Source organism: Chiloscyllium plagiosum, unplaced genomic scaffold (assembly GCF_037043375.1).
Source record: "Chiloscyllium plagiosum isolate Xiang-an unplaced genomic scaffold, Cpla_swu_hap1 HiC_scaffold_14, whole genome shotgun sequence".
Lineage (NCBI taxonomy): Eukaryota > Metazoa > Chordata > Chondrichthyes > Orectolobiformes > Hemiscylliidae > Chiloscyllium > Chiloscyllium plagiosum.
Window position 1 is genome coordinate 2,989,385 of NW_028270152.1, and position 24,190 is coordinate 3,013,574.

Below are 24,190 nucleotides of genomic sequence, written 5' to 3' on the forward strand. Positions count from 1 at the left end.
ACAGCTGGGGGAAGGGAAATTACGATGCAATTAGAAAAGATTTAGGAAGCATAGAATGGGGAAGGAAATGAGCACATTAAAAATGTGGAGCTTATTCAAGGAAAAGCTCCTGTGTGTCCTAGATAAGTATGTACCTGTCAGGCAGGGAGGAAGATATCGAACGCGTGCGCCGTGGTTTACTAAGGAAGTGGAATCCCTGGTCAAGAAGAAGAAGAAGGCTTATGTTAGAACAAAATGTGAAAACTCAGGGCGCTTGAGGGTTACAAGGAAGTCAGGAAAGACCTAAAAAGAGAGCTCAGAAGAGCCAGGAGGAGACATGAGAAGTTGTTGGTGGATAGGATCAGGGTTAACCCAAAGGCTTTCCATAGGTATGTCAGGAATAAAAGAATGATGAGAGTTAAATTAGGGCCAATCAAGGATAATAGTGGGAAGTTGTGTGTGGAGTCAGAGGAGATAGGGGAAGCACTAAATAAATATTTTTCGACAGTGTTCACTATAGAAAATGAAAATGTTGGCGAGGAAGATAGAGATACTTGCATCTAGACTAGAAGAGATTGAGGTTCACAAGGAAGAGGTATTAGAAATACTGCAGAGTGTGAAAATAGACAAGTCCCCTGGGCCGGATGGGATCTATCCTGGGATCCTCTGGGAAGCAAGGGAAGAGATTGCCGAGCCTTTGGCATTGATCTTCAAATCATCATTGTCTACAGGAATAGTGCCTGAGGACTGGAGGATAGCAAATGTGGTTCCCTTGTTCAAAAAGGGTAGTAGAGACAACCCTGGTAATTACAGACCAGTGAGTCTCACTCCAATTGTTGGTAAAGTGTTGGAAAAAGTTATAAGAGATAGGATTTATAACCATCGAGAAAAGAATAATCTGATCAGGGACAGTCAGCACGGTTTTGTGAAGGGTAGGTCGTGCCTAACTAATCTTATTGAGTTTTTTGACAAAGTGACCAAACAGGTAGATGAGAGTAAACCGGTTGATGTGGTGTATATGGATTTCAGCAAGGCATTCGATAAGGTTCCCCACAGTAGGCTATTATACAAAAAGTGGAGGAATGGGATTGTGGGAGACATAGCAGTTTGGATCAGTAATTGGCTTGCTGAAAGAAAACAGAGGGTTGTAGTTGATGAGACATCTTCATCTTGGTGTCCAGTTACTAGTGGCGTACCGCAAGGGTCGGTGTTGGGGCCACTGCTGTTCGTCATTTTTATAAATGACCTGGATGAGGGCTTAGAAGGGTGGGTTAGTAAATTTGCGGACGACACTAAGGTCGGTGGAGTTGTGCATAGTGACGAAGGATGTGGTAGGTTGCAGAGAGACATAGATAGGATGCAGAGCTGGGCTGAGAGGTGGCAAATGGAGTTTAATGAGGACAAGTGTGAGGTGATACACTTTGGACGGAGTAATCGGAATGCAAAGTACTGGGCTAATGGTAAGATTCTTGGGAGTGCAGATGAGCAGAGAGATCCCGGTGTCCATGTACACAGATCCCTGAAAGTTGCCACCCAGATTGACAGGGTTGTTAAGAAGGTCAGGTGAATTGGCAATGCTAAATTGCCCGTAGTGTTAGGTTAAAGGGGTAAATGTAGGGGTATGGGTGGGTTGCGCTTCGGCGGGTCGGTGTGGACTTGTTGGGCCGAAGGGCCTGTTTCCACACTGTAAGTAATCTAATCTAATCTAATCTAAAAAAAGGCATACAGTGTTTTGGCCTTTATTAATAGAGGGATTGAGTTCCGGAACCAGGAGGTTATGGCCACACTTGGAGTATTGTGTACAGTTCTGGTCACCGCATTATAAGAAGGATGTGGAAGCTTTGGAAAGGGTGCAGAGGAGATTTACTAGGATGTTGCCTGGTATGGAAGGAATGTCTTATGAGGAAAGGCTGAGGGCCTTGAGGCTGTTCTCGTTAGAGAGAAGAAGGTTGAGAGGTGACATACAAGAGACATACAAGCTAATCAGAGGGTTAGATAGGGTGGACAGGGAGAGCCTTTTTCCAAGTATGGGGACGGCAAACACGAGGGGACACAACTTTAAAGTGAGGGGAGATAGGTATAAGACAGATGTCAGAGGTGATTTCTTTACTCAGAGAGTAGTAAGGATATGGAATGCTTTGCCTGCAACGGTAATAAATTTGCCAAGTTTAAGTGCATTTAAGTCGTCATTGGACAGGCAAATGGACGTACATGGAATAGTGTAGGTGGGATGGGCTTCAGATTAGTATGACAGGGCGGCGCAACATCGAGGGCCGAAGGGCCTGTACTGCGCTGTAATGTTCTATGTTCTATGTGAGTGGCTTGGATGGGAACTTGTTGAGGGTGATATTTGTGTATATCCACTGCCCTTGTCCTTCTAGATGGAAGTAGTTGTGGATTTGGAAGGTGTCGTCTGAGAATCTTTGGTGAATTTCTGCAGTGCATCTTGTAGATAGTACACACACTGCTGCTACTGAGCGTCAGTGATGGACGGAGTGGATGCTTGTGGATGTGATTCGGCTGCTTTGTCCTGGATGGTGTTGAGATTCATGTGTTGTTGGAGCTGCCCCCATCCAGGCAAGTGGGGAGTATTCCATCATACTACTGACCTGTGCCTTGTAGGTGATGGTGCTGGAAAAGCACAGCAGGTCAGGCAGCATCCGAGGAGCAGGAGAATTGATGTTTCAGGCAAAAGCCTTCCCAATGAAGGGCTAATGCCCAAAACGTCGATTCTCCTGCTCCTCGGATGCTGCCTGACCTGCTGTGCTTTACCAGCACCATACTCTTGACTCTGATCTCCAGTATCTGCAGTCCTCGCTTTCTCCTTGTAGGAGATGGACAGGCTTTGGGGAGTCAGGAGTGAATTACATGCTGGAGTATTCCCAGCCTGTGACCTGCCCTTGTAGCTATTTATTTCTATAGCTAGTCTGGTAGGGATTCAGTGATAGTAACACCATTGAATATCAAGGGGCAGTGGTTTGATTGTCTCTTATTGATGATGGCCATTGCTGGCATTTGTGTGGTACAAATGTTAGTTGCCACTTGTCAGCCCAAGCCTGGATATTGTCCAGATCTTGTTGCATTTGCACATGGACTGCTTCAGTATCTGAGGAGTCGCGAATGGTGCTGAATATTGTGCAACCATCAGCAAACATCCCCATTTCTGACCTTATGGAGGGAAGGTCATTGATAAAGCTGAAGATGGTTGGGCCTAGGATACTACCTTGAGGAACTCCTGCAGAGATGTCCTGGAGCTGAGATAATTGACTTCCAACAACCGCAACCATCTTCCTAATTGCCCTTTTGGCAGGCTTTCTGAGCACTGCTCTGCTCTTTAACCTTAGTCCTGCAGATCTTTCCCTTTATAGTACTTATCCAGTTCCCCTTTGAAATTTATTGTTGAATTTGCACCATCAGCTCCCTCAGGAAAACACACAGATTACACATAAACAATTCTCCTTATGAAACATAAAACGTAAAATTTACTTCTGCAGCTGCGTCGAGAGGCATCACCATAGTAACCCAGGCGACAATGTTCACAGCGAGCCCCCTCCGTGTTGTACAGACATTTTAGGCACTGACCCGTCTGTCGGTCACATGACTGAGGATCGTTGACATCGATATTGTTGTGGCACATACAGGGCAAACACCTACCGTCCGGTAGCAAGGGGTTACCATAGTAACCCGGTGCACATTCTTCACATCGAGAACCTGTCATCAAAAATAAAGCAAAATCTTCAACATTTTTCTTAATGATTTACTTGTCTCTAACTTTAACAGTTTGTTCTCATTATTTGAGTGTCACTGGTAAGCCCAGCATTCATTCACCAGCACGATGTACCCTGAGAGATTAGCAATGGGCTTTCTCCTTGAACAATGGCTCAGGCTTTGAGAAAATTGATCACCTTGCTAAATCACTTCAGAGAGTAGATAGAAGCAACTATGTTAATATAAAACTGGAATCAAATGTAGGCCAGACTAGTCAGTGATGGCTGAATTTCTTCCCTGAAAAGGACATTAATGAACCAGTTGTGTTTAGGCCTAGGAACAACCCAGAGGAAGGCCTGTAGTATTGTCCTGGGACTGAGATGTTTGTTAACCAATAGCCATAACTATCTCCCTCTTTACTAGGTATGGCTTCAAACAACAGACAGTTTTGCCACCGAATCGGGCTTCTTGGTGCCACACTCAGCCAAATGTGGCCTTGACATCAAGGGCAATCACTCTCATGTCACCATTTCTTCTGTTCACTCGTGGGCCATGAGCGTTGCTGGCTGGTCAGCATTTATCACCTGTTGTAGTTGCCCTTGAAGTTAGTAGGAGCCAGCTTCTTGAACTGCTGCAATCACATGCTGTAGGTTGACCCACAATGCTGTTAGGCAGAGAATGCCAGGATTTTGACCCAGCCACACTGAAGGAACAATGACACATTTTCATTTCAGGATGGGGAGTGGCTTGGAGGGGAACTTGCAAGGGGTGGTGTTCCCATGTATCTGCTGTCCTTGTCCTTCTAAATGGAAGCAGGGTTTGGAAGGTGCTGTCTGAGGATCTTTGGTGAGTTTCCGCAGTGCATCTTGTAGATAGTACACACTGCTGCTACTGAGCGTCGGTGGGGGAGGGAGTGGGTGTTTGTGGATGTGGTGCCAATGAAGCAGCTGCTTTGTCCTGGATGATGTTGAGCTTCTTGAGTGTTGATGGAGCTGCACCCATCCAGGCAAGTGGGGAGGATTCTATCACACTCCTGACTGGTGCCTGTAGATGGTGGACAGGCTTTGGCGAGTCAAGTGAGGAGTTACTCACTGCAGTATTCATAGCCTCTGTCCTGCTCTTGTGCTTATGTGGTGAGTCCAGTTAAGTTTCTGGTCAATGGTAACCACAAAGAGTTTGATAGTGAGAATTCAGTGATGGTAACACCGTTGAATGTCAAAGGGTGGTAGTTAGATTGTGTCTTGTTGGAGATGGTCATTGTCTGGCATTTGTGTGGCGTAAATGTTACTTGCCACTTGTCAGCCCAAGTCTGGATTTTATCCAAGTCTTGTTGCATTTGAACAAATTTAAACTGACCCCTTTTCTTACCTTATGATGGAAGGAAGGTCATTGATGAAGCTGATGACGGTTGGGCCTAGGACACTACCCTGAGGAATTCCTGCAGAGATGTCCTGGAGCTGAGATGACTGACCTCCACCAACCACAACCATCTTCCTACGTGCTGGGTATGACTCTAACCAGCAGAGAGCTTTCCCATTGATACTGATATATTTTAATGTTATTGGGCTCTTGAATACCACATTCTTTAAAAGTTGACATGAAGTCAAGAGTAGTCAACCTCCTCTCCTGCCTAAATTATTGGGATAACTGCGGAGTGAGATGTTAAGTTACTACAGAAGACAATATCAAAATCCACATCCATCTTCATAATTTTTTTTATATATCAAGTACTTGGATTAGTTAAAATCCTGTTATGTTCTTTTTAAAAAACAATTAAGATGGTAAATTGGTACCAGAAAATGTTAAATAAATTTTTAGATTTTTAGTTTATCAGTATACTAACTCAGACTGCATATAATTATTTGTTTGCAAGCCAAAGATTTCTTTTACCCCCTCAAAATGCTTCCTGTTGTTGAGTTTCAAACACGGCTGCTGCTCGGTGAATGGGAGATCAATGTTTCAACACAGCAAGTGAAGATTCTGGCTCATCGAATGGCAGTGACACCTCTGAGACAGGAGGGAAGGCATTCCAAACCTGCTGCAGAGACGTGACAGTCCCAGGGCAGAACTGAGAGAGTTGGCACAGGCTTCCTCTCAGACATAATGGGTCCCAATGGGCCAGCAGTCTTCTGAACTGACCAGATACCACATGGCTGCTTGTGGGAGTTTGCTGTGTTCAAACTGGCTGCCGCATTTTTCTGCAAAACAACAGTGTCTACGACTCAAAATACTTCATTGGCTGTGAAGCATTTGGAACACTGAGGTTGTAAAAGATATATGTTATATTCCTGAAAGTCTTTTCCCACAAGGTTGTGCACCCCTTTGGAGAAAGAACCGACAAAAAAACGACTTTCTTGTTAAAGCTGAACTATAGAGGCCAGTGAGCCAGGTAATTACCACAAAAGGGCAAGCCATGCATGGCATCGTGATCACTAAAAAACTATAATTACTTACGGTGCCATCCACCAGATCGCTTAACCACCCCTGGGTGTGAGAAACATTATAACAGTAAATTAAGGCAGGAGGCTGGAGAGGGGCAAGAGCTTGAGATGAATCTATAGAAAGCTAAATGTTTCAAAATTTCAGTTCACTCTTAACTGCTCAACTCTATGGATATGGCTCCCACACACACCGACTCTCACTGGGGTATAGTCACACACACACTGACTCTCACTGGGGTACAGTCCAACACAGACTGACTCTCACTGGGGTACAGTCCCACACACACACTGACTCTTGCTGGGGTACACTCCCACACACACACCCTGACTCTCACTGGGGTACAGTCCCACACACACACACACACTGACTCTCACTGGGGTACAGTCCCACAAACACACCCTGACTCTCACTGGGGTACAGTCCCACACACACACACACACTGACTCTCACTGGGGTACAGTCCCACACACACACACTGACTCTCACTGGGGGACAGTCCCACACACACACACACACACTGACTCTCACTGGGGTACACTTCCACACACACACACTGACTCTTGTTGGGGTACACTCCCACAGACACTGACTCTCACTGGGGTACACTCCCACACACACACTGACTCTCACTGGGAGACAGTCCCACACACACTGACTCTCACTGGGATACAGTCTCACACTCACTGACTCTCACTGGGGTACAGTCTCACACATACTGACTCTCACTGGGAGACAGTCCCACACACACACTGACTCTGACTGGGTACAGACCCACTCACACTGACTCTCACTGGGGTACAGTCCCACACACAATGACTCTCACTGGGTCCAAGTCCCACACACACTGACTCTCACTGGAGTACAGTCCCACACCCACTGACTCTCACGGGGGTATGGCTCCCACACACACTGACTCTCACTGGGGTATAGTCCCACACATACTGACTCTCACTGGGAGGCAGTCCCACACACACTGACTCTCACTGGGTACAGACCCACTCACACTGACTCTCACTGGGTACAGACCCACTCACACTGACTCTCACTAGGGTACAGTCCCACATACACTGACTCTCACTGGGGTACAGTCCCACATAACTGACTCTCACTGGGGTACACTTCCACACACACACACTGACTCTTGTTGGGGTACACTCCCACACACACTGACCCTCACTGGGGTACACTCCCACACACACTGACTCTCACTGGGTACAGACCCACTCACACTGACTCTCACTGGGGTACAGTCCCACACACACACACACACAGACTCTCACTGGGGTACAGTCCCACACACACTGACTCTCACTGGGTACAGACCCACTCACACTGACTCTCACTGGGTTACAGTCCCACACACACTGACTCTCACTGGTGTATGGCTCCCACACACACTGACTCTCACTGGGGTACAGTCCCACACAGACTGACTCTCACTGGGGTACAGTCCCACACAGACTGACTCTCACTGGGGTACAGTCCCACACAGACTGACTCTCACTGTGATATGGCTCCTACAAACACTCAGGGGGGAATCCGTGCCATAATGGCATTGTCATTGGAGCAATAATCTGGACCCCATGCTGAAGTGCTGAGGACATTGGTTTGAATCCCATTGCAGCAGCTAGTGAAATCTGAATTCAATACAAAGTCTGGAATGAAAAGCTAGCCTTGTGCTGACCATATAACCACTAACCATAGTCATCGCTAATGTCTTTAATGGAAGGAAATCTGTCATTCTGAGACTGTAGATCTGTGGGCAATTAGGGATAGACAGTAAAAGCTGACTCATCCAGCAATTTAGATCAGGCAGCATCAAAGGTGCAGAAAAATCGACATTTTGGGCAAAAGCCCTTCATCAGGAATGGAGGCAAGGAGCCTCCTGGGTAGAGATATAAATGGGGGTGGGGGGTGGGGGTGTGGGGTGGTGGTGGGGTTGGAGGTGATAGGTCAGAGAGGAGGGTGGGGGAAGGTAGCAAAGAGTACAATCCAGCACTGCCCACCTTCCTTGAGGAAGTAATGTAAAACAAATTGCCCTTGCTGCTATTTTATATGCTGCAGGTGGTCGAAATATCCACTCGACCTGGAAATTCTCTGAGGAAGGCCTTCCACCCCGCTGACCGTTAAATGACTGCAAGGCTGTATTTAAAACCCATGGGCAGCTCCCACGGTCCTTTCAGCGGAGCTGAGTCATGGTATTTCGGGGTTGGGGACATTGATCATGTTATCCCATAAAATGCAGAAAGGTGATTTGGTTTGATTTATTATTGTCACATGTACCAAGATACAGTGAAAAGTATTTTTTGCATGCTATCCAGACAAATCATACCATCCATAAGTACATCAGAGTGATAGGACAAAATGCAAATTATACTGTTACGCAATGGAGAAGATGCAGAGAAAGACCAACCCTAATATTTGAGAGGTCTATTCATAAATCTGATAACAGTGGGGAAGAAGTTGTTCTTAAATCTGTTGGTACATGTTTTCAAACTTCTGTATCTTCTGCCTGATGGAAGAGGGTGAAGGGAGTATAACTGGGATGAGAGGAGTCTTTGGTGATGTTTGTTGCTTTCCCGAAGCAGTGAGAAGTATAGATGGAGTCGGTGGATGGAAAGTTGGTTAGTGTGATAGATTGGGCTGCGTTCAAAACTCTCTGTAACTTCTTGCAGTCTTGGGCAGAACAGGTGCCATACCAAGCTGTGATTGTCAGAGAAGTGTGAAATGTGTGTGTGAGAGAGAGAGAGAGGGATAGAGAGAGAAAGAATGTGAGAAAACAGCAAAGAACAAGGGTAAAAAGAAAAATGAGATGGAGGGAGGGTGAATAAGAAATTGGATTGTGAAATCAAACAAATGGGATAAAATGAGGAGAGATGAAATGAAAGAAATGAGGGAGAGAAGAAAAATAAATTGGAATATTGTGTTTGTAAAATATTGTGTTCTGTGAATTGTTAGTCTCACATCAGCCTTTCATGAAGGTGTTTTAATCACTGTAAACTCAGTTACAGGATAATAACACCTTCTGCTGAGAAACCCTATCAATGTGTCCTGTCTTTCTTGCCCAGCTCCTCTTTACCTCCATCTACAGAACCTCTTGGAAAGTGTAGCACTGAGGGCCCATCGCTCAGAGTATGTTCCTTCACAGTCACCTACCTGTGTAACCTTCGTCGCAGTTACACACCACTTGTCTCGTCCCAGGATCCTGGTAGCATGAGGTGGCAAAATGTCGTCCACTGCTGAGAGCTCCAGGGCATGGGCAAGGACGGCACTGATCCCCAGAACCCAGTATGGGGTTTCCATAGTAACCGGCAGCACATCTGTACAGCAAGAAGACATTGTGAGATCATACTGAGGTTGTAGAGAGAGAATGCTGAGTGCTGCTGAGCAATAACCTTTATTAACTATTTACACTGCCAACATAATTGGGTTGGAGAGAGGATTTCTAGAATCTTGAAAACCCCATCCATGTTCCAAGTACATCGCTCAGATCACCAGCCATCGCTGATGACTTATGCTATCTATTACCTACGAGACAGAAGGAATGGAGGGAAATACCAATACTAGTGTTAGAGGAAGGCTTAGGTTAATGATTAGGAGGATCCCTCAAACCAGTTTAATCACATGTCCAAAGTTAAATATTTTTAAAAATTAATGGAAGTTCTAAATCCAAAATGATAATTTATTGATTCCAGGATTTATTTTTCCATCGTTGTATAGAAATGAGAGACAAATGATTTTGTTATTCTTTATATTTACTTATGTTATTTTGCAGTGCTCAGGATAAAAAAAAATCCCTTAGCAAAGGTTTTTGCACATTTCACAAGTGCTTTCATCAGTTTGTTCACATCATTAAAAACAGGAACCAAGAGTCTGACTGAGCTATCTGCTTCCATTACTCTTTCAGGCAATACACTCGAGACCATAGTAATGATGCAAAAAAAATTATCTTCATCTTCCCCAACTGCTTTATCAATTACTAGAAATCTCTGATCTACCTGCCACAGGAAACAATTTCTCATCAATTACCCCACCAGAATTTTCATGGAAAAAGATTACAGTACTACAGGGGGGGAAAGGTAAGGACTGGGCCTCACTGAGCTGCTCTTGCACAGAGCCAGCATGGACCTTCTGTGCTGTCATCATTCTATTATCAAATCTCTGCTTAGGCTCTCTGGTGTCTGAAGAGTAACCCCAGTCTCTCCACATTAGTGAAGCACTACTTCACTGTTACCATTGTAATAAATCTCTTTGTTCTTTCTAAAGCTTTAACTTTATTTTAAATCTCAAAACTCAGAAATAGACCCAATACTCCTGCTGGGATCCAGACAGAAATTCTGTATTTACAGAGTCAAGGATCTTATAAGGTTTTCCCAACCCTTGTCAATTTGTCTGACTGGTTTCAAAGATCTATTCAGTTTATATTGCCTCTCCTCATCCTCTCTCTAAATGCATCACTTCACGCTCCTCTGCATTGAATTGCATCTGACGTGTGTCCAGCCATTTCACCAGCCTGTCTATGACCTCCTGAATTTGCTACTGGTGTTCTTAGTATTTTTTCCAAACACAAAATTAATCAGAAGGTAAGATGATTTTACCCAATATGAACAAGAAGTCAGTAACATAACATTTGTCAAATAGGAATTGGATCAGGAGTTGAAAGGAAAACAAAACGGAAAAAAAATACCAAGAAATGGGATTGGAGTAAGGAATTCCAGTTGAAGAGCTAGTGCCAGCACAGATTTCCCAGGAGGAATGCTCTCCACCCAGGGTGAAAGGTTAAATCTTACCCAGCTGCAGTCAATACTCTGCTCTGATGCTGGTCCATCAATCTGTTGTTATGATTCACTGCTTGACCAGGGGAGAAAGACCAGGATGAATTTGTCTACAAAAGTGGAAGCTGTTGATTGTCCAGGTTTCAGACATACCCGGAACTAAAAATATATTACAGATAAGGAGTAATGACAGAAAAACAGAATGAGGAAAAGAGTCAAAAAGCACATATGAGACACAGGGTCAACTTTAATGCACTGCATATTTCTCGAAGGAATACTTTGCTACAGGGAATAATTGAAATCCAGACACTGCAACTTTTAAGGGAACATTATAGATAAATATGTGAAGCAGAGGAGGAACAGAAACTATGAGAAGAGAGCAGGTCAATGGGATTTGTTTGGAATGATACAGGGCTGTCAGGAGAGTTGAGCAGTAAGATTACTTCGGGAAATCATACAGGATTTGGGGTGAGAATGGTGCAGTGGAACAAATTTGGGATTATCCAGGGCCATGGGAAGAGTGTGTGGTAGTAGAAACGGTTTGGAATTCATATGGGGTCATTGGGAGAGTGCTGAGGAGTGGAATTAGTTTAGGATTTATCTCACAAAGAGCTTGCCTGGTCAGAGATCACTGAATAGCCCGTTTCTGTTGTAAATTTCTTATTATTCAATGGTTGGGAATGATTTTAAATGACTGTATTTTAGTGAGAAAGACAGTAAAATACAGTGAAACACTTTTTAACATTTGCCACGATCCATCCTACATCTTCAAAATTACTTACCTGTAGCGGGCAGCTGTGTTTTTTTTTCTCTCTTCACAAAAAGAGCGGGAGCAGCAGAGGAAGTGACGGCAAACAGAGGGGCAGCCGGGAAGGAGAGCTGTGAATATAAATACTCACCCTTTAATCACCAATGGTCATTTGAGTGGGAGCAGCGGAAGTGAGGTTGGAGCGCACAGCTGGGCGGGAAGGTAAGTGATTAGTATTTGAGTGGGTGTGTTCTAGACCCCAGGTAAGTGACTCAGTGTTATTGACTCAGTGTTCTTGTTTTTGGAGAAAGTGTACAGTCATGGCAGCGCAGGCAGTGGAATGTTCCTCCTGCAGGATGTTTGAGGTAGGGGTGACCACCGATACTCCTGCCGACTTCGTCTGCAGGAAATGCAGTCAGATCCTGATCCTCACCGAACGAGTTAGGGAACTGGAACTGGAGTTGGATGAACTGAGGATTATTCGAGAGGCTGAGAGGGTGATTGATAGAAGCTACAGGGACATAGTTACGCCGGAGAACAGAGGTAGCTGGGTAACAGTTAGAGGTGGGAAGGGGAAGAAGCAGGCAGTGCAGGGTTCCCCTGTGGTCGTTCCCCTAAAAAATAAGTATACAGCTTTGGAAACTGTTGGGGGGGACAGCGTTGCAGGTGTAAGCTGCAGTGAAGGGGTCTGTGGCTCTGAGACTCAGAAGGGAAAGGGGGAGAGGAGGAGAGCGCTAGTTATAGGGGACTTTCTAGTTAGAGGGACGGACAGGCGGTTCTCTGGACATGGGCGAGACTCACGGATGGTTTGTTGCCTCCGGGTGCTAGGGTCCGAGACGTCTCAGACCGTGTCTTCAGAATCCTTAAGGGGGAGGGTGTGCAGCCAGAAGTCATGGTACACATTGGCACCAATGACATAGGTAGGAAGAGGGGTGGGGAGGTCATTCAAGAGCTCAAGGAGTTAGGCTGGAAGCTAAAAGCCAAGACGGACAGAGTCGCCATCTCTGGGTTGTTGCCGGTGCCACGTGACAGTGAGGCAAAGAATAGGGAGAGAGTGCAGTTGAACACGTGGCTGCAAGGCTGGTGTAGGAGGGAGGGCTTCAGATATTTGGACAATTGGACTGCATTCTGGGGAAGGTGGGACCTGTACAAACAGGACGGGTTGCACCTGAACCAGAAGGGCACCAATATCCTGGGGGGTAGGTTTGCTAGCACTCTTCGGGGGGGTTTAAACTAATTTGGCAGGGGAATGGGATCCGGACTTGTAGTCCAGCAAGTAAGCTAGCTGTGTGTCAGGATGCCCAAGACTGTAGGGAGGCTGTGGAGAAGGTAGCACTGACAGGGACTACTTGCGGACACAGAGATGGGCTCAAGTGCGTATACTTCAACGCAAGGAGTATCAGAAATAAGGTGGGTGAACTTAAGGCGTGGATCGGTACCTGGGACTACGATGTTGTGGCCATCACGGAAACGTGGATAGATGTGGGACAGGAATGGCTGTTGGAGGTTCCTGGTTACAGGTGTTTCAGTAAGATTAGGGAGGGTGGGAAAAAAGGAGGGGGGGTGGCATTGCTAATTAGAAATGGTATAACGGCTGCAGAAAGGAAGTTTGAGGGGGATCTGCCTCTGGAGGTAGTATGGGCTGAAGTCAGAAATAGGAAAGGTGCAGTCACCTTGTTGGGTGTTTACTATAGGCCCCCCAATAGCAGCAGAGATGTGGAGAAACAGATTGGGAAACAGATTTTGGAAAGGTGCAGAAGCCACAGGGTCGTAGTCATGGGCGACTTCAACTTCCCAAATATTGATTGGAAGCTCTTTAGATCAAGTAGATTGGATGGGGCGGTGTTTGTGCAGTGTGTCCAGGAAGCTTTTCTAACGCAGTATGTAGATTGTCCAACCAGAGGGGAGGCCATATTGGATTTGGTACTCGGTAATGAACCGGGACAAGTGGTGGGCTTGTTAGTGGGTGAACATTTTGGTGATGGTGACCACAATTCTGTGACTTTCACCTTGGTTATGGAGAGAGATAGGTGCGCACAACAAGGTAGATTTTATAATTGGGGGAAGGGAAATTACGATGCTGTAAGGCAGGATTTGAGGAGCATACGTTGGGAGCATAGGCTGTCAGGGAAGGATGTGGTGGAAATGTGGAACTTTTCAAAGAGCAGATACGACGTGTCCATGATATGTATGTACCTATCAGGCAGGAGAGAAATGGTCGTGTGAGGGAGCCTTGGTTGACGAGAGAGGTTGAATGTCTGGTAAAGAGGAAGAAGGAGGCTTACATAAGGTTGAGGAAACAGGATTCAGACAGAGCAGTGGAGGGATACAGGATAGCCAGAAGGGACCTGAAGAAAGGGATTAGGAGAGCTAAGAGAGGGCATGAAAAATCGTTGGCGGATAGGATCAAGGATAACCCAAGGCATTTTATGCGTATGTGAGAAACATGAGAATGACGAGAACGAGGGTAGGTCCGATCAAGGACAGTAGTGGGAGACTGTGTATTGAGTCGGAAGAGATAGGAGAGGTCTTGAACAAGTACTTCTCTTCAGTATTTACGAACGAGAGGGACCGTATTGTAGAAGAGGAGAGTGTGAAATGGACTGGTAAGCTAGAAGAGATACCTGTTAGGAAGGAAGATGTGTTGGACATTTTGAACAACTTGAAGATAGACAAGTCCCTCGGGCCTGACGGGATATATCCTAGGATTATGTGGGAAGCAAGAGAGGAAATTGCAGTACCGTTGGCAATGATCTTCTCGTCTTCACTGGCAACGGGGGTGGTACCAGGGGACTGGAGAGTAGCGAATGTTGTGCCCCTGTTCAAAAAAGGGAATAGGGATAACCCCGGGAATTACAGGCCTGTTAGTCTTACTTCTGTGGTAGGCAAAGTAATGGAAATGGTACTGAGGGATAGGATTTATGAGTATCTGGAAAGACACTGCTTGATTAGGGACAGCCAGCACGGATTTGTGAAGGGTAGGTCTTGCCTTACAAGTCTTATTGAATTCTTCGAGGAGGTGACCAAGCATGTGGATGAGGGTAGAGCAGTGGATGTAGTGTACATGGATTTTAGGAAGGCATTTGATAAGGTTCCCTATGGTAGGCTTATGCGGAAAGTCAGGAGGCATGGGATAGAGGGAAATTTGGCCAATTGGATAGAAAACTGGCTAACCGGTCGAAGGCAGAGAGTGGTGGTAGATGGTAAATATTCAGCCTGGAGCCCAGTTACAAGTGGAGTTCCGCAGGGATCAGTTCTGGGTCCTCTGCTGTTTGTAATTTTTATTAATGACTTAGATGAGGGAGTCGAAGGGTGGGTCAGTAAATTTGCAGATGATACGAAGATAGGTGGAGTTGTGGACAGTGAGGAGGGCTGTTGTCGGCTGCAGAGGGACTTAGATATGATGCAGAGCTGGGCTGAGGAGTGGCAGATGGAGTTCAACCCTGCCAAGTGTGAGGTTGTCCATTTTGGAAGAACAAATAAGAATGCGGAATACAGGGTTAATGGTAGGGTTCTTAGTCAGGTGGAGGAACAGAGGGATCTTGGGGTCTATGTACATAGATCTTTGAAGGTTGCCACTCAGGTGGATAGAGTTTGTAAGAAGGCCTATGGAGTATTATCGTTCATTAGCAGAGGGATTGAATTCAAGAGTCGTGAAGTGATGTTGCAGCTGTACAGGACTTTGGTTAGGCCACAGTTGGAGTACTGTGTGCAGTTCTGGTCGCCTCACTTTAGGAAAGATGTGGAAGCTTTGGAGAGGGTGCAGAGAAGATTTACCAGGATGTTGCCTGGAATGGAGAGGAAGTCGTACGAGGATAGGTTGAGAATGCTAGGCCTTTTCTCATTGGAACGGCGAAGGATGAGGGGTGACTTGATAGAGGTTTATAAGATGATCAGAGGAATAGATAGAGTAGACAGTCAGAAACTTTTTCCCCGGGTACAACAGAGTGTTACAAGGGGACATAAATTTAAGGTGAAGGGTGGAAGGTATAGGGGAGATGTCAGGGGTGGGTTCTTTACCCAGAGAGTGGTGGGGGCATGGAATGCGCTGCCCGTGGGAGTGGTAGAGTCGGAATCATTGGCGACCTTTAAGCGGCATTTGGATAGGTACATGGATGGGTACTTAATCTAGGTTAGAAGTTCGGCACAACATCGTGGGCCGAAGGGCCTGTTCTGTGCTGTATTGTTCTATGTTCTATGTTCTATGTTCAGTACCTCAGCTGTTCAAAGCATATGTGTCTCAAGGAGATCACTTTGTCTGATTGGGATATTACCGCTCACAGTTTTGTCCCACAGTGTTGCCCCGGCAGTTAAGGCAGGTACCAGTCTGTTGGTCACAGCTCTCCGCAAGCCCATTGCAGTGACACGGCTGGCAGCTTGGGAAGCCCCAGTGACCAGGTTGGCATTCTCTGCACTGCCGACCGAATGCTCCAGCCCGGCATTGGCACTGCCCAGTCAGCTGGTCACAGAACGTGTTGTACGATCCCTCCCGCTTACAATTACAAGCTGTAGGCAGAGAGAAAAACAGAGTTTGTTTGCTAAACCACACACTCTAACCACAGGCAGATCACCTTGTGCCTCAGTTTAGAAGAAGACTTTTTGAACCTAAAATGCCTGCACCAGATTTTTGAAAGAGCTGCTGAACTAGTCCATCCTCCGTGCTCTTTCACCTTAGCCCAGCAACTTCTCCCCTTCCCTTTCAACTTCTATGTGAAAATGTCTGGTAAAATCTTCCACCACCAACACAGGCAACAACTCTGAATATTTATACATTTATCATCATTCCCCCTCTTTTAAACAATTAACTTCAATCTGTTTCTTTTGGTTACTGACCCACCTTCCAGTGGAAACAATTAATTTCAATTTACTTCTATCAAGATGGGAGCATTAAGTACAGAAACAGCAGGGCAGGCAGAGACCATTCAGCCCCTTGGTCCTGTTTCACAATTCAATGAAATCTGGGTTGGGCTGTGCTATAACTGCAGCTGTTGAGAGTGTGGTGCTGAAAGCACAGCAGGTCAAGCAGCATCTGAGGAGCAGGAGAATCGACGTTTCAGGCATAAACCTTTTTTGATGAAGGGTTTATGCCTGAAATGTCGATTTTCCTGCTCCTCAGATGCTGCTTGACCTACTGTGTTTTTCCAGCACCACACTCTCAACTTTGATCTCCAGCATCTGCAGACCTCACGTTCTACTGTAACTGCAGCTGCCTTATATAAACAGCACAAGAGAGGCTACAGGAATGAATGAACAAGCTTTGGAGTCAACATTCTCTCACTGCCAGTCAGGGCAGAGAGCTGCAAACACTAAATAAATATCTACTCATCCCAGCATCCTGATCAATCGCAAAGAGTTTGAAATTGCTTTTGTTGCTGCTAACAAGGATTAGCAAGAGAGTTTCTTTCTCTCACTCTCTTACCTTGACAGCCCACTGGGCCAAAGCCATATGTTCCAGGAGCACACTGTTGACACTGTCGGCCGATCACTCTGGGCTTGCAACGACATTGCCCCCCATTCAACTCACACTCCGAACTCAGTGAACCCTGAGGGTCACACTGGCAAGCTGAAAGCACACAAAACAACAAAGACTTTCACTTATTGAACCTGGTTAGTGTTATCATTAATAAATCATTGAATCTGACAGCACAGGAGGAGGTCACATGGTCTGTTGTAGCTCTTGCCAGCTCTAGCGCCATTCAGTTAGTTCCACTCTCACTGGAAAAATGGTGCACTGAGAACAACCTAGCTCTCAATGCCGGCAAAACCAAGGAACTCATTATAGACTTTCGGCGGGATGTTACTCATGCCCCCCTACACATTAACAGCACAGAGATGGAACGAGTGGAGAGTGTCAAGCTCCTGGGGGTGGTCATCCACAACAAGCTTCCTTGGACTCTTCATGTGGACGCACTGGTTACAAAGGCCCAACAACGTCTCTCCTTCCTCAGGCAGCTGAGGGAATTTGGCATCACGGCGAATACCCTTGCCAACTTTTATAGGTGTGCCATCGAGAGCATTCTGATTGGATGTATCACTACCTGGTATGGCAGCTGTACCATTCAAGATCGGAGACGGTTACAGAGAGTGGTGAACTCGGCCCAGACAATCACAAAGGCCAACCTCCCATCTATAGAATCCATCTACCAGGCCCGCTGTCAAGGAAAGGCCACCAGCATTCTCAAAGATCCATCCCACCCTGGCAATGTTTTTCTACAACCTCTACCATCGGGGAGAAGGTACAGAAGCCTGAACACACGCACCAGCCGGTTTCAAAACAGTTCCTACCCTACTGTTGTTAGAATACTGAATGGACTCACAAACTCTTAACATTCACCTGTACCTGTGTTTTTGTTTTACTGCTGTTTACCTATTATTTACTATCTATGCTACTTAACTGCTTGATCTGCCTGGATTGCTCATAAGACAAAGCTTTTCACTGTGCCTCAGGACACGGGACAATAAATTCAATTCAATTCAATTTTTGCATCTGGCCCTGTATATTTTTTTCAGGTATTTATCTAATTCCATTTTGAAAGTTATTGCTGAATCTGCTTCCAAAGATAATTTCAGACAATGCAATCCAAATCAAAAATGACTATGCCTTGAAGAAGAATAATAACAACTACTGTGAACCATCTAATCAAATCAAAAACAATTCCTGAGTGATTACGAATTCTTTCAGCCAAATGTCACCCCCGAATTTCTCTCTAGTTGTTATCAACATCCAGCTCCCTCAGGCCAATGCCACTATCTGTAGGCAGTACTTAACTCAGATCTAGCTAACCTCCACGTAATTGTAAAGCATTTAGCAACATAGGAACAGCAGAAGGCCATTCAGCCCCTGAAGTTTTCTCCGCCATTCAGTAAGATCTGTGGCCTAACTCCAGATGGCTGCCTTGAGTCCATATCCCTTGAAACTTTGCTTAATACAAATTTGTCTGTCACAGATTTAAATGTTACAATTGAATTTGCATGACTGCCATTTGAGAAAGATAGTACCAAATCTCCACTACTCTCTGCATGTAGAAGTGCTTTGTAACATCTCTCCTAAATGGCCTGGCCCTAATTCTTATGCGAAAGTGAGGACTGCAGATGCTGGAGATTAGAGTCAATAGTGTGGTGCTGGAAAAGCACAACAGGTCAGGCAGCAGCATAGCAGCAGGAGAATTGACATTTTGGGTCAGAGCCCTTCATCAGGAAAAGGCAGGTTCATCATTCCTGATGAAGGGCTCTGGCCCAAAACGTCGATTCTACTGGTCGTCAGATGCTGCCTGACCTGCTGTTCCAACACCACACTCTCGACTCTGATCTCCAGCATCTGCAGTCCTCACTTTCTCCTAAACTGGGAGGCGATGTAATCCAGGTAGCTGTGGGAGTCGGTGGGTTTGTAGAAAATGAGTTGGTCACTATTGATGGAGATGGAGAGGTGCAGGGAGGGGACAGAGGTAACAGAGATGATCCAGTGGAATTTAAGGTCGGGGTGAAATGTGTTGGTGAAGTTGCTGAACTGTTCACCCTCCTCATGGAAGCACGAGGTGATGCCGAACCAGTCATCAATGTAGTGGAGGAAAAGGTGGAGATTGGTGCCGGTGTAACTACGAAAGATAGACTGTTCTACGTGGCTGACAAAGCAACAGGCATAGTTGGGGCCCATGCGGGTGCCCATGGCTACCCTTTTCCACTGGAGGAAGTGGGAGGATACCCATTGCGTGTCCGGGTTCGGGACATCCGCACCAATCAACCCCACTGCCCTGTGGCTGAACACTTTAACTTCCCCTCCCACTCTCCCGGGGACATGCAGGTCCTGGGCCTCCTCCATCACCACACTCTTACCACCTGACGCCTGGAGGAAGAACGCCTGATCTTCCACTTTGGGACCCTCCAACCCCAGGGCATCAAATTGGACTTCACAGGTTTCCTCATTTCCCCTCCCCCCACCTTACCCTAGTTCCAACCTTCCAGCTCAGCACCACCCTCATGACCTGTCCTACCTGTCAATCTTCCTTCCCACCTATCCGCTCCACCTTCCTCTCTGACCATCCCCACCTCCATCCACCTACTGCACTCTCAGTTACCTTCCCCCCAGCCCCACCCCCCATCCCATTTATCTTTCCACCCCTGAGGCTCCCAGCCTCATTCCTGATGAAGGGCTTTTGCTTGAAACATTGATTTTCCTGCTTCTCGGATGCTGCCTGACCTGCTGTGCTTTCCCAGCACCACACTCTTAGTTCTTCTGTCCCCAATTCTAGAATCGTCAATAATTTATCTTTATGTACCTTGTCTTTCCCTGATTATACCCTGAAACCCTCAATTAGATCGCCCCTCAACCTTCTAAATTCTAATTTGTGAAATCTCTCCTCATAACTTAAGCCCTGAAGTCTAGGTATCATCCTTGTAAACCTGCATTGAACTCCCTCCAGGGTCAAGACATCCTTCCTTATTTGCCCTTTTATTTGTCTGGCCGAAATAGACAATCTCACTCTTATCCACAGGAAACATCATCTGCCAGATTCTATTTGACAAATGTTCATGGACAAGTAAGTCACTAATTAAATCAGGTTTATTATTCATTATTAGATCCAATATAGTGAACCAGATTTTGTTTTTCCCTGAGAATTGATAAGAGTTTCACAATATTGTTAACTCCAGATATTTTTTAACAGAACTCTAATTCCACCATACGTTGTGGTTGGATTCAGACCAGTGTCCCCAGGACATTAGCTGAGTTTCTGGATTTCAGTTGAGTGATAATAACAGTGGTCCAACACCTCAGGGTGGCCAATCCATGTGGTCTGTGCTGGTGGACACACTTCCTGCAGATGCAGTTGTCAAGGACATTTGCCTTCCCCTGATCTCTCAAATCTCACAGAAGATGGGATTATAAAGGGCATCTTTGGGTCTTTGAGTAGGCATAGACAAAATGGGCCAAATTACCCCCCTCTGTGCTGAATCATTTCTACGGTTCTAAGAAGCATACAACCTACAAACTGCCATTTATAACCCTCTAGTGACAACTGGATTAAACAAATAAATCTTATTTTGTTACTTAATTTACGGCTATTACTTTACTGACTATCCTTTTCACAAATCAACACCAAAAGCAACAGCTAGTGCCCATACGCGATGTACCATGTGAAGATGATGATAGGCCATTTACTTGAATTGCTCCTGTTCATGTGGTCCAAATTCTGCCACAATGTTGACAGTTTTGGAGATCTGTGATTTTTTTACCCAGCGACAGTGAAGAAACACCAGTATTGCTTCAAATATGGATGAAGTGTCTCATTGGAGGGGAAGGGAAGGTAGTGGGAGACATCCCAGGTTTGGAAGGAGAAGCCTTGGTGAATTGCAACTGTGTGCTGGTGGTGGAGGGAGTGGATGGATATTTAATTGACATCAGGTCACAGTCTAAAAGTTTATTGTAACAATACAAATGAATCCCATACTTACGCAAAGCCCCGTTGTGAATTATAGCTGACATGCTGCTGATCAGTTTGGCACAGATGTCCGTTATTGTTGGCTTGACAACTGGGATGCTGTTCTCATGGCAGCGATAACGCTCAAAGGTCTCCTTCCTCCTGATAGAGGCAGCATCTCCGGCAATAAACATCTCCATGGAGGAATAGCGAGGAACCAACACGATCTACAACAGAAATCAAACCGTTGGATGCACTCTTTGCTCGGCAATCTGTGATGAGTGGAACTGGAAGTTGACTGGAAATACTCCACAGTAGTGTGTAATGCTCAGTGTTTTGTCTTCTCAACGTGTCATCAAAGAATATGCAAGATGCCAGTTTCTCAGTGACCATTACCTCAGTAACATGGTTTGGAGGCGACCATGTTCAGTTCTCAGATTCCAGTGCTAGATTGTACACATAACTTCCCAGTAAAAGAACATAGAACAATACAGCACAGAACAGGCCCTTCAGCCCTCGATGTTTCGCCGACCTGTAAACTAATCTAAGCCCATTCCCCTGCACTATCATATCATCATCCATGTGCTTATCCAAGGACTGTTTAAATGCTCCTAATGTGGCTGAGTTAACTACATTGGCAGGCAGGGCATTCCATGCCCTTACCACTCTCTGAGTAAAGAACCTGCCTCTGACATCTGTCTTAAATCTATCACCCCTCAATTTGTAGTTATACCCCCTCATACAAGCTGACGTCATCATCCTAGGAAAAACACTTTCACTGTCTACCCTATCTAATCCTCTGATCATCTTGTATGTCTCTATTAAATCCCCTCTTAGCCTTCTTCTCCCCAATGAAAACGGACCAAGTCTCTCAGCCTTTCCTCATAAGACCCTCCCTCCAGACCAGGCAACATCCTGGTCAATCTCCTCTTCACCTTTTCCAATGCTTCCACATCCTTCCTGTAATGGGGCGACCAGAACTGTACACAATATTGCAAGTGTGGCCGCACTAGCGTTTTAGATTAGATTAGATTCCCTACAGTGTGGAAACAGGCCCTTCGGCCCAACCAGTCCACACCGACCCTCCGAAGAGTAACCCACCCAGAGCCACTTCCCTCTGACTAATGCACCCATCACTGTGGGCAGTTTTGTATAGACTTTAGTGTTATCTGCAAACTTACTAACCCATCCACCTATGCCTACATCTAAGTCATTTATAAAAATGACAAACAGCAGTGGTCCCAAAACAGATCCTTGTGGCACACCACTCGTGACAGGACTCCAGGCTGAATATTTTCCATCAGCCACCACTCGCTGCCTTCTTTCAGAAAGCCAGTTTCTATCAAACTGCTAAATCACCCTCAAACCCATGCCTCTGCATTTTCTCCAAAAGCTTATCATGTGAAACCTTATCAAAGGCTTTACTGAAGTCCATGTATACCATGTCAACTGCCCTACCCTCATCTACGTACTTGGTCACCTTCTCAAAAACTCAATGAGGTTTGTGAGACATGACCTGCCCTTGACAAAACCATGTTAACTCTCTGAAATCAAATTGTTGCTTGCTAGATGATTATAAATCCTATCTATTATAATCCTTTCCAAACCTTTTCCTACAACACGCGTAAGGCTCACTGTTCTATAATTACCTGGGTCATCTCTACTGCCCTTCTTGAACAAGGGCACAACATGTGCAATCCCCTCCAGTCGTCTGGTACCAAACCTGTAGACAATGACGACTCAAAGATTAAAGTCAAAGACTCTGCTATCTCCTCCCTAGCTTCCCAGGGAATCCTCAGATATATCCCATTCGGCCCAGGGGACTTGTCTATTTTCACTCCTTCTAGAATTGATAACACCTCTTCCTTACTAACCTCGATCCTTTCTAGTCTAATATCTTTTATCCTCAACAATATTCTCCTTTTCCTGAATGAAAACCGATGAGAAATATTCATTTAGCACCTCTCTGATCTCCACAGGGTCCACACACAACTTTCCACTTCTGTCTTTTCTATCCTAATCAGCCTTTTTTTCCTGTCATACCGATAGAAAGCTTTAGGGTTCTCCTTTATTCTATTTGCTAAAGACTGCTCATGTCCTCTCTTTGCTCTTCTTAACTCTCTCTTTAAATCCTTCCTAGCTAAACTGTAACTCTTCATCGCCTCATCTGAACCATCTTGTCCCATCGTCACATTGTCCTCCTTCTTCCACTTAACAAGAGATGCAATTTCTGTAGTAAACCATGGTTCCCTTACCTTATCACTTTCTCCCTGCCTGACAGGGACATGCCTATCAAGGACACGCAATACCTGTTCCTTAAACCAGCTCCACATTTCCATTGTCCCCATCCCCTGCATTTTGCTACCCCATTCTATGCATTATAGAATTACCCAACTCTATGCATTCAATGCAGTCATGCCTAATTGCATTATAATTGCCCTTGCCCCATCTATAAGTCTTGTCCTGTGGTATGTACCTATCCCTTTCCATCGCCCAACTAAACATAACTGAATTATGATCACTCTCTTCAAAGTGCTCACCTACAACTAATTCAAACATCTGGCCTAGTTCATTACCAAGCACCAGAGTAAGAAGTTTATTTCAATTCGCAAAATCCAGTTCAGGGCCGAGGTCATTATTTAAGAAGGCCCTTATTATTAAATACCCAAAATACATACACACACCATTACTTACAGAGTCCACAAGAATATTGGCATTAGGAATCCTCTCACGGGAAGAATAACGTTTGAATTCAAACCGGATTGTGTAGCTGACTGCATGTTCGAGGCAGACTGGCTGAGGGAGGACCACATACCTGAAAGATAAGAAGAAGCTGACTACAATTGCAGCAACCACATGGTCACTGACAGCTGACATGATGGTTCCTTGGGGTGAGGGCTGTGTTAGTGAGGGTCCCCCGGGGTGAGGTTTGAGTTAGTGAGGGTCCCTCAGGGTGAGGGTTGTGTTACTAAGGCAGGAACAGGATACTGATTAGGAATGATCAGCCATGATCATATTGAATGGCGGTGCAGGCTCGAAGGGCTGAATGGCCTACTCCTGCACCTATTGTCTATTGTCCTCAGGGTGAGGGTTGAGTTAGTGTGGGTTCCTTAGAAGGTGGT

At 45.6% G+C, this 24,190-nt stretch overlaps 1 protein-coding gene across 2 annotated transcripts in view; it reads right to left on the reverse strand.

The window, feature by feature from the left end:
• lamb2 (laminin, beta 2 (laminin S)) overlaps nucleotides 1-24,190 on the reverse strand; it is a 172,283-nt gene that overhangs the window by 48,910 nt on the left and 99,183 nt on the right. Inside the window, exons 16-22 of one of the 2 annotated variants that reach the window (XM_087994029.1) lie at nucleotides 23,763-23,883; nucleotides 21,103-21,295; nucleotides 17,072-17,215; nucleotides 15,927-16,158; nucleotides 9,286-9,449; nucleotides 6,142-6,171; nucleotides 3,466-3,690 (exon numbers count right to left, since the gene is read on the reverse strand). In XM_087994029.1, the coding sequence (XP_087850155.1) occupies nucleotides 3,466-3,690; nucleotides 6,142-6,171; nucleotides 9,286-9,449; nucleotides 15,927-16,158; nucleotides 17,072-17,215; nucleotides 21,103-21,295; nucleotides 23,763-23,883 (1,109 nt within the window). The remainder of the gene's footprint in view (nucleotides 1-3,465; nucleotides 3,691-6,141; nucleotides 6,172-9,285; nucleotides 9,450-15,926; nucleotides 16,159-17,071; nucleotides 17,216-21,102; nucleotides 21,296-23,762; nucleotides 23,884-24,190) is intronic. The other variant, XM_087994030.1, reaches the window with a different exon arrangement.